General features: G+C 37.0%; 1 protein-coding gene across 6 annotated transcripts in view; it reads left to right on the forward strand.

Annotated features, from left to right (window-relative positions):
* The first annotated feature begins 46 nt into the window (after nucleotides 1-46).
* sbno1.L (strawberry notch homolog 1 L homeolog) overlaps nucleotides 47-15,734 on the forward strand; it is a 44,223-nt gene continuing 28,535 nt past the window's right edge. The window contains exons 1-8 of one of the 6 annotated variants that reach the window (XM_041567464.1): nucleotides 47-164; nucleotides 7,740-7,871; nucleotides 8,122-8,226; nucleotides 10,547-10,853; nucleotides 12,407-12,451; nucleotides 13,063-13,163; nucleotides 13,822-13,915; nucleotides 14,947-15,107. In XM_041567464.1, coding sequence (XP_041423398.1) covers nucleotides 7,740-7,871; nucleotides 8,122-8,226; nucleotides 10,547-10,853; nucleotides 12,407-12,451; nucleotides 13,063-13,163; nucleotides 13,822-13,915; nucleotides 14,947-15,107 — 945 coding nt within the window. In that variant the 5' untranslated portion in view covers nucleotides 47-164. Of the gene's footprint in view, nucleotides 165-4,389; nucleotides 6,291-7,739; nucleotides 7,872-8,121; nucleotides 8,227-10,546; nucleotides 10,854-12,406; nucleotides 12,452-13,062; nucleotides 13,164-13,821; nucleotides 13,916-14,946; nucleotides 15,108-15,734 lie in introns of those variants that run through there. The other 5 variants (XM_041567459.1, XM_041567453.1, XM_041567449.1 and 2 more) reach the window with 5 other exon arrangements.

The following is a 15,734-nucleotide window of genomic DNA, read 5'->3' on the forward strand; positions in this document are numbered from 1 at the left end:
TACCCAGTGTCTGATTGGACTCGGTGGGACCACTGCTGCAATCTCATTGGTTAGAATTACCCTGCAGGAATGCTGGGTGTAAACTGAATGGCACTTGATAATATTTGGAGTCGTACAGGTGTGTGTGGAGCAGCGGGATCGGATTATTTGCCCTTACGATATTGGTACGTGGGTCTTCTCACCCGTAGCCTTTAAAAGGACAGCGAATCGAGGGCATCTGCTCCACTTTTAAAAATGAATGCAAGATAATGTAACAATAAATACCATGAGCATTAGATAGTTTATTGCAGATGGTAGGTAACAACTGCAGGAGGTGTTTAAAGGGTGGCTCATTTTTTGGCGTTACTGTTCCTTTGAGTTAACCTTTAGTATGTTGTAGAATGGCTAATTTTAAGCATCTTTTCAACTGATCTTATTTTTTTTTATGGTTTACAATTATTGCCTCCTTCTTCTGACTCTTTCCTGCTTTCAAATGGGGGTCACTGACCCTACCTAAAACACAAATGCTCTGTAAGGCTACAAATGTATAGTTATAATTACTTTTTATTATTCATCTTTCTATTCAGGCCTCTCCTATTCATGTTCCAGTCTCTTATTCAAATCAGTACATACATAAATATGTTTTGCCTGTAACGGACATAAAATGATTGTTAAATAAATGTGTTTCCATGTTTTAGTTAAATGTTACATTTTTGTTGCCTTGAGCAAGATACATGGTCCCTGCAGGTGACTTACTGCTGGTGGTTTGTGCATCTCTTCTAAAGCCCTCATGGGAGTTTTGTTAAGAATACTTAACATGAATGTTTTGCACTGCATTGCCACAGGGCATGCCACGTGTGATCTAGTCCTCCCATCCACCTCCTGTGAAATACAGTAGGTTATATAATTAAAGAGAAACTTCACCTAAACTTTTTTTCCCAAAATGAAATAATGTGACAAAAAGCCAATAAATAGCAACTTTCAGGAACTCATCCAGGTTATTTTGTGTATAACACCTATCCATTACATTAACTACTGTTTATGGATCTCAGTCTGTGGGTTCCTCGATGCCATACACTGCCAGATCCGCTTGTTTGGCGATATCGGCAGCACTACAGAGACCTGTTGGAAGAGGGCCATGTCAATGTGCCAATCTGCTATTCATCTGACATTATTTCAAAAACTGTCCAGTTGATCTAGATACTTTTTAGGCAGATCAAGTAGCGAATGGGGATGGTGGTCAGTACAAATTATTCACACAATTTATCTCAGATTCCTTAATGAATCAGCTTTTTAGGCAGATATCAGGGTCATATTTATATATTGGCACTATATATATATATTATATATATATATATATATATATATATATATATATATATATATATATATAATAAGAATGATTCTAGAAAAAAAATTAAAAATTTCCCTGCTGCCGCCAGAAAACTTCCTATGTAAATCTGGTGGCGGTGCTGGGGGGTGAAGGGTACCTGGCCCAGTGTTGGAGATGTGATGCCATGTACTGTCATATATGACATCACATACATGCACAGAGCACAACCACTTAGGTCCAGTGCCTACCTATTTGCTGACCCTGCTTATCTGTTGCTAATTTAGACCTGTTTTCTAGTTTTGTCTGTTTGCTGCCAGCACCAAACTTGAACTATATCTGGCTACAAAGATTTTTCATTACTTTATATTAATATATTTTGCCTTTTTTCCCCAGTGCAATAATTATCATACTTTATGGGTTTTATGGGTATATGAAATGTTGTCATTAACGGTCATCTTTCTACAGTTCCAATACGGTAATATATACTACAGAGAAGGTTTACATTCTAACATCTACTAACTGTGGCCTTACAGCTATTAATTATATGACTATGGAATATAATATATATAAATTGATGACAATAAATAAGACAACCACCACAAATACAACATTAACCAATGTTCAGACTGAGCCCCTCTGTTCAGGGCCAGAACTAGGGGTAGGAAGAAAAGGCACATGTCTAGGCTGCAAGGTTGGCTGGGTGGCCAGTGTAGGGGTACACTGGAGCTCTTTTGCCGGTCTTCCACTAGTTTTGGGCCATCTGAAATCCGAAATTCCACATCTATCCGGTTTGCCAGTGCTCATGGGAAGGGGGGGTGCATAGCATGGTGCATGTTAGGAGAGAAGTGGGCGACCCTAGGCCGAGCACTGCCTCTGTCTAGTCCTTCGGTATCTCCCAGTGGGAATTGCCCTATCATTTGTTAACCACAACTTTAAAGGGGAACTCTGGCTTCCAAACCAAAATTTGATAAACAGGCTTACATAACACAGAAACCCCTTATATACCCATCACAGTTACCTGTTTCTTCAAAAAGTATGAATAAATGCTATTTTCTATGCTGACATCCTGCTGTTTAACAGTTCTCTTTCTGCATCATTTGAAATCCTGACAGGGAAGGAGGGACTAAAACACCGATGTTACAAATTGTAACAACTTCTCCACAGCTTACAGACAGCATGCAAGAACTATATAACCCACAATGCATTGCTCTGTGATGTTCCGTTCCTTATTGAGGATGCAGTCTAAGGACAGCTAGCACGGTTGGCACCCTAAATCTAGAACCGATGCCAAGCACCCTGGTCTCAGCTCGTGCTTCTGCCTGTAGCAGCCGCCTTTGGCCTCGGGAGGAGCCCTCAGCTACTCAGATGCCGCCAGGTCTTAAAACGAGAGGTGCAAGGCAAGGGGTTCTAAACAGGCTGAAGGGCACAAGAGTTGGCAAAGTCTTTGGGCTGAAGGTCACAATACAAGGCAGAATCGTAGTCAGATCAGGCCGGGTCAGGGCAGGCGGAGAATAATTGTAGTCAGGCAGGCAAGGGTCAAATCAGGTCAATCAGAGGGTTAAGCAGAATCGGAGTCGGTAATCAGGCAAGGGTCAGGTTTCAGAAGGTAGAATAGTCAAAGCCAGGCAGGGTTAAAAACAGATATCAAACAGGATCAGAAAAAAAATCATGAAAAGTCTGCATGTTTTTTAATTGATGTATATTGCAAAGTTGCTTAAAATTATGTTTACTTTTCAAAAAGCTTAAGTAATGTTTTTGTGGAGTTTCCCTTTAATAAGGCTGGTATCTTATTTCAGAAAGTGTTGCCAACCTCATTGTTGATAATGTAAAAATTAAAAGAAAGACAGAATCTAGAGGTAATCTGTTAAAGGGGTAGTGCAATTTTGAATTAACTTTTAGTATGATGTAGAGAGTGAGATTCTGAAACAATTTGCAATTGGTTTTCTTTTTTTTTATAGTCTGTGGTTTTTGAGTTATTTACAGTAGCTTTTTATTTAGCAGCTCTCCAGTTTGCAGTTTCCACAATCTGGTTGCAAGGGTTGAAACTAGAAACCATGTACTGATTTGAATAAGAAACTGGAATATGAATAGGGGAGGGTCTAAATAGAAAGATGAGTAAGTAGCAATAACTATAAATATGTAGTCTTAAAGAGCATTTGTTTTTAGTTGGGGTCAGTGACCCCCATTTGAAAACTGGAAAGAGTCAGAAGAAGAAGACAAATAACTCAAAAACTATAAAAAAGAAAAAATTTAGAAATTTAAAAACTTAGAATTATCCATTTTATAACATGCTAAAAGTTAACTTAAAGGTGAACCACCCCTTTAAGAAGATATTGTCAAGAAATAAATATGGTCCTGGTGAATACAGTCCTGTTCTTTCTGCAGCCGATTTTTTATAAGAACAGTTGGCCTTCCATTTATGTTACTTTTTTTTTTTCATCCAGAACATAAGTGATATAGATTGATCATATAATGGACAAGTAGGAGAAAGAAAGAAGAGAGTAAAAAAATGAGAAAGTAAGATTTTCAGTATAGATAAAAGCATTTGCAGAGACTGAACATTTTGGACATCACCAGGGAGTTCCTTATTGAGAAGATTGCCCCCTTACAATTTATATCACTTTTTGGAAAGGTAGCATGTAAATGTAATATTTTTAGTAGCCATGTTACATACATGTTCTTGGCAGATCAGAGACAGGAATGAAAGGTATTGGGGCCCTACTAAACTTATTACTAAGGATGCACAGAATCCACTATTTTGGATTCGGCTGAACCCCAGAATCATTTGCAAAAGATTTGGCCTAATACCGAACCAAATCCTAATTTGCAAATGCAAATTGGGGAGGGATGGAAAAAAACATTTTTTACTTCATTGTTTTGTGACAAAAAGTCATGCTATTTTGCTCCCGCCTCTAATTTGCATATGCAAATTAGGGTTCCCTTCTGCTGGGCAGAAGGATTCAGCTGAATCCGAATCCTCCAAAAAAAAAAAAGGCCAAATCCTGAACCTTCCTGGATTCGTGCATCCCTACTTTCAGAACATTTAGGCTCCATGTGGGGATAGAGGGCACGAAACGCGTTATTTTGCTGTGCACCCACCACAACTGTACCACAGTGTATTGCTTCAATAAAGCCGCAGTTTGAAAGTATCACTCTGGCCTCCCGTGGATAAGTCTGTCAGCGATGCGAGCGGGTAACATTTCTGCGCATACTAAGTATCGGACGAAGCTACTGACATCCCATTCCTATATTACAGTACAGTGAGCTGAGTGCCTCCAGCTCCCATGCACAGCCTGAGAATTCAGGGAGCAAGAAGTGGAAGGGAGGGATTATTAGGGTTTTTGCAGAAATATTCAATAAATCAGCCTGAAACACTACTTTGTTAAGCACAATTCTTCAATATCTAAATGAGTATAATGCTCTGGTACATTCTTATTTTTTACACTATATGTCTCCTTTAAAAATTGTTAGCAATGTTATTTTTAGGAACAGGAAGTGCTTCCAATGAGCAAAGCTAGTACTGCCACATATTTGTTGAAGATAACTCGGTACGCCTCCAATGCCCTAAAGCAGTCATACCAAGACATATACACCTTTATTAATAAAGTTTTGTCAGAAATCATTTAACTGCTACAAATGACCGAACTGTATCAGCAGCTGACTGACATTTCAATTACAATCTAACTTCCGGTACTCTCCTTCTGCCCCGACCTTCTCAAGATGGTAGCTTCCAACGGATGTACCCTTTTCCCCTAAACGCCCATCAACATCACATCCGATAAGGAGGTGCATCTGTGGGTCACGTGATTGTCAACCGCCTCCCGCTCATCGTAACCGAAAAACAATAATAATGAAATGTAGAAAAACAACAACAGACAGACGGACGGATATGGTTTGTGTGTTGGTAGAAAGGATAAGTCGAAGGATACAAAGGCGAACGAACGGTGAACTTGCTGGACAGAGTTCTTGGGGGTAAACAGGCCAAGGCCTTTACGCGTCACGTGGTATTGCACTGTGGTGTTTCCCCGGTAAAGATGGCGGCGGTGATGTAGAAAGCGTCAGGTTTTGAGGAAACAGCAGTACTTTCTCAGCGGCAGAGAGGTTGACACGAAGAGGAATACAGAATTACATTGTAAGTGTGAATGTACTTGGGGTAATAACAAAGGACAGGGGGGCCGATAGGCATCACGAAAGAGGAAGGAACGAGTGTACTATTTACTGCCGGACTGCTGGAAGGTATCGGTAAGGCCCCACCGAGCCTCCCAACGGTGGCTGCAATTTCTAGTGGCGCAAGTTACGGTTCCCCAGAGAATCGGAGCCCCACGGTCCAGGTTTCGTTTTCCAAAATGTTCGCTAGAGAGTCCTTGTCCCAGATCCACGTGTATCACAAGTCACTGCCTAGCAATGGGCACACGCAGGGCCTGGAACTTTCATTTGCTTGAGTCAGCTCCTAGCACCAGCTTTTCTACCACTTCCTGGATGGGACTGGAGCTACGTCTCCGCATCGTCCAGCGCTTGACCGCACGTCGGGTTACTGTAGATCTGTGCCGGCCGTATGTTATATATGGCTGTAGAGTTAGAAGCATGACCCGAGGCCACAGCTATCGCATCACTGCCCTTGGATACACGCGGTGTCACTTGTGCTGTGTTATAAACACAACGTTTCCCGACCTGCCTTGCTCTTGCAAATGTGACTCTGTGTGCTGGGACCTGTAGTTCCGCACTTCCCAAAGACTCTGGCTTTAAAAGGCTCTGCTTTGTAGAGGGTGTTTTGACTATTTTATTGTCTAATGATCTTTCTGCATTATAACGTGATTGGAATTATTGCTGGTTCTGTAAATCCTTTGACATTACATTAGTCATCTTGGCCCAACCCGGAAGTTTATGTTCTTATAGCACGTGGTAAGGAGGAAGGTTGAGGAGAATCGTGGTCATCCCAGTTCTGCTGATACTTTTTGCTACACTAAGTTGTTTCAAGGTGATCTTTGTTGTTTTGCTGTCTTAATAACTGTTACAATATTTCGAAAATTATCAGACCATTTAGTTGGGTTGAATATGCTGGAAACTATGAGCTGACTACAGTTATTGGCTTTATACCAATTTTGTTCAGATATCTCCTCACTAGTATATATATGTGTATGTAAATATGTATATATATATATATATATATGTGTGTATGTATGTATGTATGTGTGTATATATATATATATATATATATATATATATATACATATATACATATATACATATATACATATATATATATATATATATATATATATATATATATATATATATATATATATATATATATATACATTTAATCACTGTTGATCATTTTAAGTTGGAGCTTCTTGATGGTTTTTTTCCCCCAAGTTTTTTTTTTTTGTTTTTTTTAATCTCCTTACTAATGCAGTAGTTAGTTTAGCACCTTGTTCAATTAATTTTTTTACTAATATACTTGTTTTTATTTGTACACCTTTATACAATTGTTTAACTTTCAAACACAAGATATTTTGTTCTTGTTCAAGTGCCGGTTGTAAGGACAGTACTTCATTCATATAGCAACCTTTACACCATATTCTAATCATTTATTCGAGTAAACATCTTGACTTTTATTTTAATGTGAGTTGATGTCATTGCAAGGTGGGTGCAAGAAAAATAAGAGTAGCTTCAATATATATTTTTATTACAGGCATTTAAAGAATTTTGTTAGATACCAGTGGCAGATGTATGTATGTATGTATGTATGTATGTAGAACTTTATTTGTAAACCACTGTTAAGGAGCAGCAGCACCATACAATGCTTAAAAGTACAATCTATAAAATTACACACAGGGAGGACAAGTCGGACAATAAATTCAATAAACATACACAGCACATAGAGCTCATACAAGGACACAGAGTTTAAGTGCTGTGTGGTAAGAAGGTGGTCCCTGCCCCCTAGAGCTTACAGTCTAAGTTGCTTATGTAAGTTTGACTTTGTAAAACATGCCAGACTAATAGCTTTATAATGATACATTTAGTTGCATACCATGATAGGTTGTTCTACAATCCCTTTTTTTATTTCTATTTTTTTTGAGCACATGGGTGTTTCAGAAAATATAAAATGTAAATATTTATTCCATGTGGGCTATTTATCAGCCTTAAATGCATTATTTGCATTTTAAAGTCTGAATACAAGGTTTGTTTTGGTAAAGCCAGTGTCTGGCTCTTCCAGTTTTGCTTGAAGACAAAAGTTATTCCGTATCTGCTTGTTTTAGGTCACCACAACACAACAGCACTTATGTGAAGTGTGGTTATATTTTTGTTTCACTCATAGATCAAAGACTCAGTGATGTTTCTGTAACATTTTTAAACTTATAACGTAAAATATTCCAATCCTGTTTTTGAGAGGGAATTTATTATGCATTTTTATTTTTTTAAGATGATGGATCCGGGTCAAGATTTATTACTTGCTGCTCTGAGTGAAAGTGGAATAAGTCCCAATGACCTTTTTGATGGAGATTCCTTCGATATTGGCCTTATTGCCCCAACACCAGTGCCAGCCATTCAGCAGGTAATTTTGTGTGTGTATGTTTGTGTAGAATAAGCGGCAAATCATATTTTACCTTATCCTCAAGGTATGTGTGTGTGACTTGCAGTGCAAGGGTATGTGAAGGGTATGCCCAGCACAAGTCCTTTTAGAGCAGGTGAAGTAACTTACCAGTATAAAGAACTGCTGGATGTTTTAACAGTATTTTAAAACAATTAATTTTCATATTAAATATATACTTGTTGGGATATTGTTTTTTCCTTATTTCTTCTAGTCCGTGTCAATTAGCGGATCTGGAGGCAGCAAGGAAAATGAGGCATCTGTTTCTGCTAAGCAAGAGCCAGTGACTGCATCTGCCTCAGCTTTATTGAATGTCAGGGTAAGAATTACCTTTTTTTAAAATTTTAAAAGGTTATTTCAAATTCAGTTTTACTTTTCATAAAACTGTTTAATTCCTGAAGCTTAATAAAAATAAGTTTTATCAAACGTCTTATTTGCAGGCAGCTCAGTCTTTAACTGTTTGTTGCAGCCCAGTGGAAGAGAGCATGCCAATAAACAAAAAAAGTTTGTGGAACACAGGCTCAGAAACTGCCGATACTGTGCTGCAAGGTTTATTTAACATAATGTTTCAAGCAAGGTGGCTCTTTATCAAGTTAGTCAGTGCAGATATTACAACAGGAATTTATATCCTTCTGACCCCACCCACATACCGTGATAGGTTACAAGCTAGTTGGGAATTAAGGTCACTGCAAAGGGGGCATTCAAGCCTGACCTCCCAAAGTTTTGGGAGGTCACCATTTGTGAGTCCATAGTGAAGAGGGCATGCCTACAAGGGGGGTATTCTGGTGAAAAAGAAGTACTGTTCTTTGGCGCTTAACACAGAAATTCCCAAATTCTTAGTACTAACTAAAAACACATAAGAAATTATGAAATGTAAGTAAGTTGCAGAACGGTTTTTGGAACAGGCAGTCTGCAAAAACTGTTGGAATGATTTCTCATGCTCATCACATGGCATTGCTAGGTGGGAAATTAACATCTTACTTACTAGGGACTGAAATCATGCGAACTCTAGGGAATACACAATTTGCTGCTTGTAAAAACATCTATCTATATATTTATTTTTGGAAATTCTGATCACACACACACACACACACACACGTAGGATTTCCGCACACCATTACTGAAAAATGTAGTTAAATGCAGTTCTTGGATGCGTGAGTGCACATCAGGAGCCTTTAGACAAAAAGATATTTTGTTAAAAATAAAAACTTTTATTAGCCAATTTTTAAAATGTTCTAATAAAAGTTTTTATTTTTAACAAAATATCTTTTTGTCTAAAGGCTCCTGATGTGCACTCACGCATCCAAGAACTGTGTATGTATGTGTGTATATAAATATATATATTTATATTATATTATATATATATATATATATATATATATATATATATATATATATATATATATATATATATATTCCAGTCAGAGTTTTGTTGAATTGCCCATGCACAATAAAAGTGCATGTAATTTGATGTACTTGTATAGACACGCATGCACAATTCGGTTAGAAAGGAGCTATGGACAGTAGAGAGTGGACTGTGTACTGAAATGGACAGTAGGTTTAGTTCATAAGCAGATGGTAAAGGAAAGAAAAATGCAGAGATAGAAGAAAAGAGAGGAAAGATTACTGGAAGCTGGGAGGAGAGAGTGAGTGTAGGAAAGAAGTCTGAAAGTTGGTTAAAAAAGAGGCATTGATGAATTTCAATGCACTATAATCTTATGGAAAATCAAAAGGCTTTTGGGAAGCTGGGTGCAATACTTTATGGGGTAGATATATACCAATTACTTATTGGAACAAAAACATGGTAAAAGTATGGCGCAAGAGGTGACTTCAAAATTTTGAATTGGCACATATATGCATTGCAATTTTAAACAGAATGGCACTTTGGTGGCAGGGTTAGAAGGAGAGAATGACACATGGGAGAAGACAGGGCAAAATAACTAATGGGGACAAGCAGTGAAAAGAAGGGGCTCTTAGGAAGAGGGTAAGTTGAAGGACTTGATATATAGAAGGAGAAAGGAATAGAAAACTCATGGGTAAAGAAGGGTAAGAGGAACAGAATTGATATATACATATTTAATAGCATCATATTGAATAGCAATAGGTAGAGGAAGGAAGGTAGGAGATAACTTTACATGAGACAGTGGTAATGCCTGTTAGACAATCAGGGATTATATACAAACTACCAAAGGTGGTGTCAGAGCCATCATGTCTGCACATGTGGCATTTATTTATATATTAAAACTGACAAAATTCATGACCGCTCATCAGGGGCATTACTTTATTAGTAACTTTTTAGAGCTATTGAAAATGTTTTAACGTATATTGGAAAGTTGCTTTGAGTTAACTATGCAAAAAAAAAAAGTTTTTGGTAGAGGAACCCTTAATTTCTGTAGAATGCATCTAGCAACCGTTAACGTGTTTAGTTCAGTTCCCTCTGACTGAGGAGACCTATTCTAAAGGCTGTCAGGCAGAGTAAGGCTGTGGAAACCGTTTCTATGACTTGATTAGTTTCTTTGACTTACCTTACCTTTACTAGTAGCACACTTGTAGACTTAAAATAAAGTTAATTTAATCTTGTTTATCCTTTTCTAAACTGTTTTTTTTTTTTTTTTTTTTTTTTTTTTTTAAATTAATAGCATCCATCAACAACAACCTTTGTACTTAATCAAATTAACCAATTACCCACACTGGGTAACACAATTGTAATGACAAAGAACACACCTGTAACCACAACTCGGCAGACAATCACCGTAACCAAATTCTTGCAAACCAATTCTACAACAAGACCATCCACAACTGCACCTGTTGTACAGACTACAGTGACTGCTGTGCCATCTAGAGATCAAATACAACTGAAAGATCTATTGAAAACTAGCAGTTTGAATAAGCTAATGAAATTAAAGCCACCTTCAAACATAGCACAGCCTGTTGCAACGGCTGCTAGTAAGTATTTACAAATAATACGCTGACACTTTACACTATTTTGTATAGTATATGTGCACAACTATAGTATAGTATATGTGTACAACTAAACATAAAGCATTGTATGAATGTGTCTAATGAATGATGTGTTAAGGTACAGAAAAATAAATAACTAAATCCCTCTGTGGTATCTGTCAGTATATTTACCATGCTAGACTTCCAACTGGCACCTAAAATTTGTGCATAATCAATGAACACTGCACATCTGATCAAATGCATTGTTTGGGAAGTTTTAACCCATGCATATGGATGCAAAGCAGGTAACTGCCACCCCTTCAGTGCTTTAACCTACTTTAAAAATAGGAGTTAAGATGATAAGTGGCATCTGGGACAGGTGGTTTCAGTGCTCTGGTGGAAATGTCTGAGTTTCCGAGAGGGTCAAATAAGCGCTGTGCAGAATATACTTTTGGATAGTGTTGTCCCTGCATAAGGGAAGGCATGTTTAAAGGAACTGTAACGCCAAAAAATTAAAGTGTTTTAAAGTAATGAAAATATCATGTACTGTTACCCTGGACAGGTAAAACTGATCAGTTTGCTTCAGAAACACTAGTAGCTGCTGTGTAACAATGGCGGAAATTGAAAAAAGGCTATATGGCACAGGTTAAATAGTGGATAACTGAAAACACCATTATTTTCTACAGAACATTGAATGGTTGCCCCCACTGCCACACAGCAGCTTATTTATATAAACAATAGTAGTGTTTCTGAAGCAAACAGATCAGTTTTATCAGTGCAGGGCAACACTGCATTGATCAGTTTTATCAGTGCAGGGCAACACTGCATTGATCAGTTTTACCAGTGCAGGCCAACACTGCATTATATTTTTATTACTTTAAAACACTTGTATTTTTTGATGTTACTGTTCCTTTAAGAGACTCAAGAGCCTCGTTACAGTCCCAATGGTAAATCTGACCAACCGTTTCCTTCCAGGTTGTTGTGGAGTGTTTTGTTTATGTAGTAGTGTTAAGTCTCAAAAGGGTGCTATAAAGCTTAGATGTAAGCCCTTGGTGTATCCATGTCAGTCATTAGTAATGCTAGCTTTGCCATCACAGGGACATGTGGATTTAGTTTAGTGTTCTGAAATCCCTGTATGTTCCCCCACATAACAGCCAAATAATATACAAAATGGTTTAAGTGATGAAAACAAGCAAGTTAGAGTCTAATTTTTAATAATACAGGATCAAGTAACTAGCAACTATACAGCACTATTTAATTTCTTAAGCAATATTGAATTACAGAAATTGTGGCAAAGCTTGATAGTATTCCTTAAACTTGTCCACCCTAGGCTGCAAAGAAATAATTTGCTAGATGAAAACTACTGATTGTGCCAATTTTTCTGCTTAACACAGAGCTGGAATCCCAACAGTATTTTTCTCACCAGCACTCTGTGACGAAGCATTATTTCCTTTTATGTCTAATTTTGCTATTCTGCCTGTGTATGCTATGTAAATTTATGGCTGTTCTTTACTGGCAAACATTTCAGTAGATGCTATACTTGTCAACATTTTTTGCAGAGTTTCTAATATTATCTCCAAAGGTAGTATGCCCAACTAAGTCAGGTAAGGGCAGATATTCTGTATATTCTGGGAAATGTGCTCACAGATATAATGCAGTTTTCAAATCACTTCTTAAATTGGTGATGTGCACACCCACTGGGTTTCAATTTACTTTTTCCTTCATTACTTAAGGGAAGCTGTCATGAATAAAATATTTACATTTTTGCTAATTTATAATAATCTTCAGCAGTTGGTTTTACTTGCCTTTTTATAAGGGGTAGTAACCACACGTTAATGGAATTGTGAAAATTCTTGAAATGCTTTGTAGTACATTGCTGTCCTTTAACGGAATACAGTAGTAGGTGTAAATGGGAGAGCCATGTAAAACCTCTAAGCTGCTGGCAAAGATGAAATATTTCTCTATTATCTCTTTCATAGAAGCAGCAAACTGATTTCTTTATAAACATTTATTACACAATATTGAACATGCTTCAAACCATATATGAAATTTTTCATGTTTTACTGTCCTTTAACACAGTGATTAAGTATATGCACTTGCACTACAGCCAGTTAAAAAAAAATTGTGTTCATGGTGCCAGTGAAGGTTTACTGTTTTTTCTTATTTATTTTTTACTATGGTGTCATTTATATCTTTGTTGATTTTTTTTTAATAGCTGACCTACCCAATGGAGCAAAGAAAGATATTTCTAGTAAAGAGGTAACAAGGATATGGATTAATGAGGATCTCAAACTGAGAAGTTTCTCTCCTACTAATGTAAGTGGATATTATTCTCCATTGTATTTATTTTTGTTACACTTGTATGTTTGCCAGCAAATATTTAATTCAGATGGATTAATAGTAACACTGTGAGCGACCGTTCTGGTAAACAAATTATATGACTTTACGCTCTTGTCAATTAACCGTTCTTTGCAGAAGCTTATTAAATGTCAATGCACGAGTCTGGAATGTGGGGTTGAATGAATATGTATTACACTATACATATTCTGTTGAATGATGCTTCAATACATAATTCTTTAGCTCATGCTATGCAACCGTAGTTATGTTAGATTCACTATACTAGCATTCATTTTGACTTCTATAGACACAGTTGAGAAAAATAAAAAGGGCAGTAAAACATATATTTATATATAATTATATATTTCTGAAACTGCCTGTAGCATATTCTGCATTCAAAATGCTCTATGTCTGGAGCTGCTTCCTATGTAGATAAATAGCAAACGTGTAGCTGTCACGGTCATCTAGGGTAGCTCAAGATTTAATGCTTCACTGTGTGTCACTGGCCAAAGAAAGCATTTGAAAAGTAAAGGTGTTTAGCTTATCTTAATAAGAAGCACGATAGACTGATATAAAGCCGCACAAATGTGTTGAAGCTTTTGAGTACCCTCTTACAAATCAAAATCTCATTTAATAGAAAGTCCCAGTTAAAGAAGATGAAGAACCTGAAGAGGAAGATGAAGAGGAAATGGGACATGCAGAGACCTATGCTGAGTACATGCCAATAAAATGTAAGCATTTATGCATTCAGTTGAATGTTTTGCACAAACAGCTGTCCAAGTACAAATCTTGGCATGTATGCCAGAGTATTGTGCATAGCAAATGGGCAAATGGATGATTAATAACTAGTGCTCCAAAGAATAGTGGTACAGGTATATGTAATGATGTTAAAAGGGTACTAAAGCAAAAAATGAAAATCATAATAAACGGGTCATCACATGGGAGTAGAAAACTTTCTAACTCAAACCCCTTTCAACCCTTGAATTCTGAACTACACATCCTAGCAAGTAGTTGGAATTGCTGGCAGTTGTAGTTCCTAAAGCCTGCAATTCTAGACACTACTATTAACTAATGCAAACAAACGTTCTCCTACAAGCACAGCCAGGATATGTGCTGATCATATCCTAGCTAAAGACCAGGTTAACATGTTCATGCTTATTAGTGTCGTGCAAAGTTTTTGATCAGCAAATTGTCCATTGTTTCCACTCAGAGCACAATTATTTTAAAGAGTGCATAAAATGTAACCAACACTGCACTGCCTTTGTGTATGTAAAAACAATGTTCTTGAAGAGAAAGTTACAATTGTTGCAGTTTCTAGTGAAGATATAATTGAACCTATTTTGAATCATGTATATGTTTTCATCTTCCATAGTAGTGTCTTGTAATTTGAGTGCTCTTTCAAGTTTGTAGTAAGGTATATCACAGATCAACTGCTTCACTCAAAAGTACAGTAAATAACATGCAATATACAAGATAATTCTAATGAGGACTTTTAACAGTTACTAAATTTAGTTTTTGAAGATCTTGGAACCAGATCATGCAGAAATATGACTTTATCCTGCTACGGCCATATTTCTACACTAATCTGATGTCAGCCTCACATCGTGGTTTTCTTGTCATTGTTGTGTAGCCGATATACCGATGCTCGTTTGAGTTACAACAAAATTGTGCTCTCTAAAATTTTATAGATTTATAAACCATTAAAAAAATCTGACTGTGTCTGACTTTTTTTCCCCAAATAAAATGTATATTGTTCTTTCAGTGAAAGTTGGGCTTCGTCATCCTGACCCTGTTGTAGAAACCAGCTCTCTGTCTAGTGTGAAACCTCCAGATGTTTGGTTTCAGACCACTATACCAGAGGAAACCATTGATAATGGTTGGTTGTCTGCTCTTCAGTTAGAAGCCGTGACCTATGCTGCTCAGGTTTGTAAAACAATTTATATTTGTATAAAGTTAAAAGTGGACCTGTCACCCAGACATAAAAAGCTGTATTAAAAAAAAAGTCCTTTTCAAATTAAACAAGAAATCCAAATTATTTTTTATTTAAGCATTCATAGTTATTGTAAGCTCATTTAAAAAATCTCAGCTGTCAATAAAATATTGCCTGCCCCTCCTCTAGGCCTAAGGCATAGAGGCAGGGCAGTCAATTACTTTCACTTTCCATTCAGCACTAACTAGATGTCATTGCACGCCCCACATTCCCCCTGTTTTCTTCAACATGTAATTGTGTAGCGGTAGCCAGTGCTTGGGTATGGACATCAACAAGATTTTGAGATGATGCAAGGCTTGCCTTAATAACAGTGTCCACAAAATGGCTCCTGCCTGCTTGTTATAATTATGAATTCCCAGACAGAAGGAAACATTCAAATAATTTTTACAGTGTAATTAAAGTTCATTTTGCTTGACTAACATGATAAAATATGATTTGGAATAATTTTTTTTGGGTGACGGGTCCCCTTTAAACATTTTTATTGATCTCAAGAATTAAGTGATAATGGCAGATAAAAAAATATTTTTCCCCCTCTTCATATTTCTTCAGTTTTGCTAGTC

The sequence above is a fragment of the Xenopus laevis genome, chromosome 1L, assembly GCF_017654675.1.
Source record: "Xenopus laevis strain J_2021 chromosome 1L, Xenopus_laevis_v10.1, whole genome shotgun sequence".
NCBI classification, from domain to species: domain Eukaryota; kingdom Metazoa; phylum Chordata; class Amphibia; order Anura; family Pipidae; genus Xenopus; species Xenopus laevis.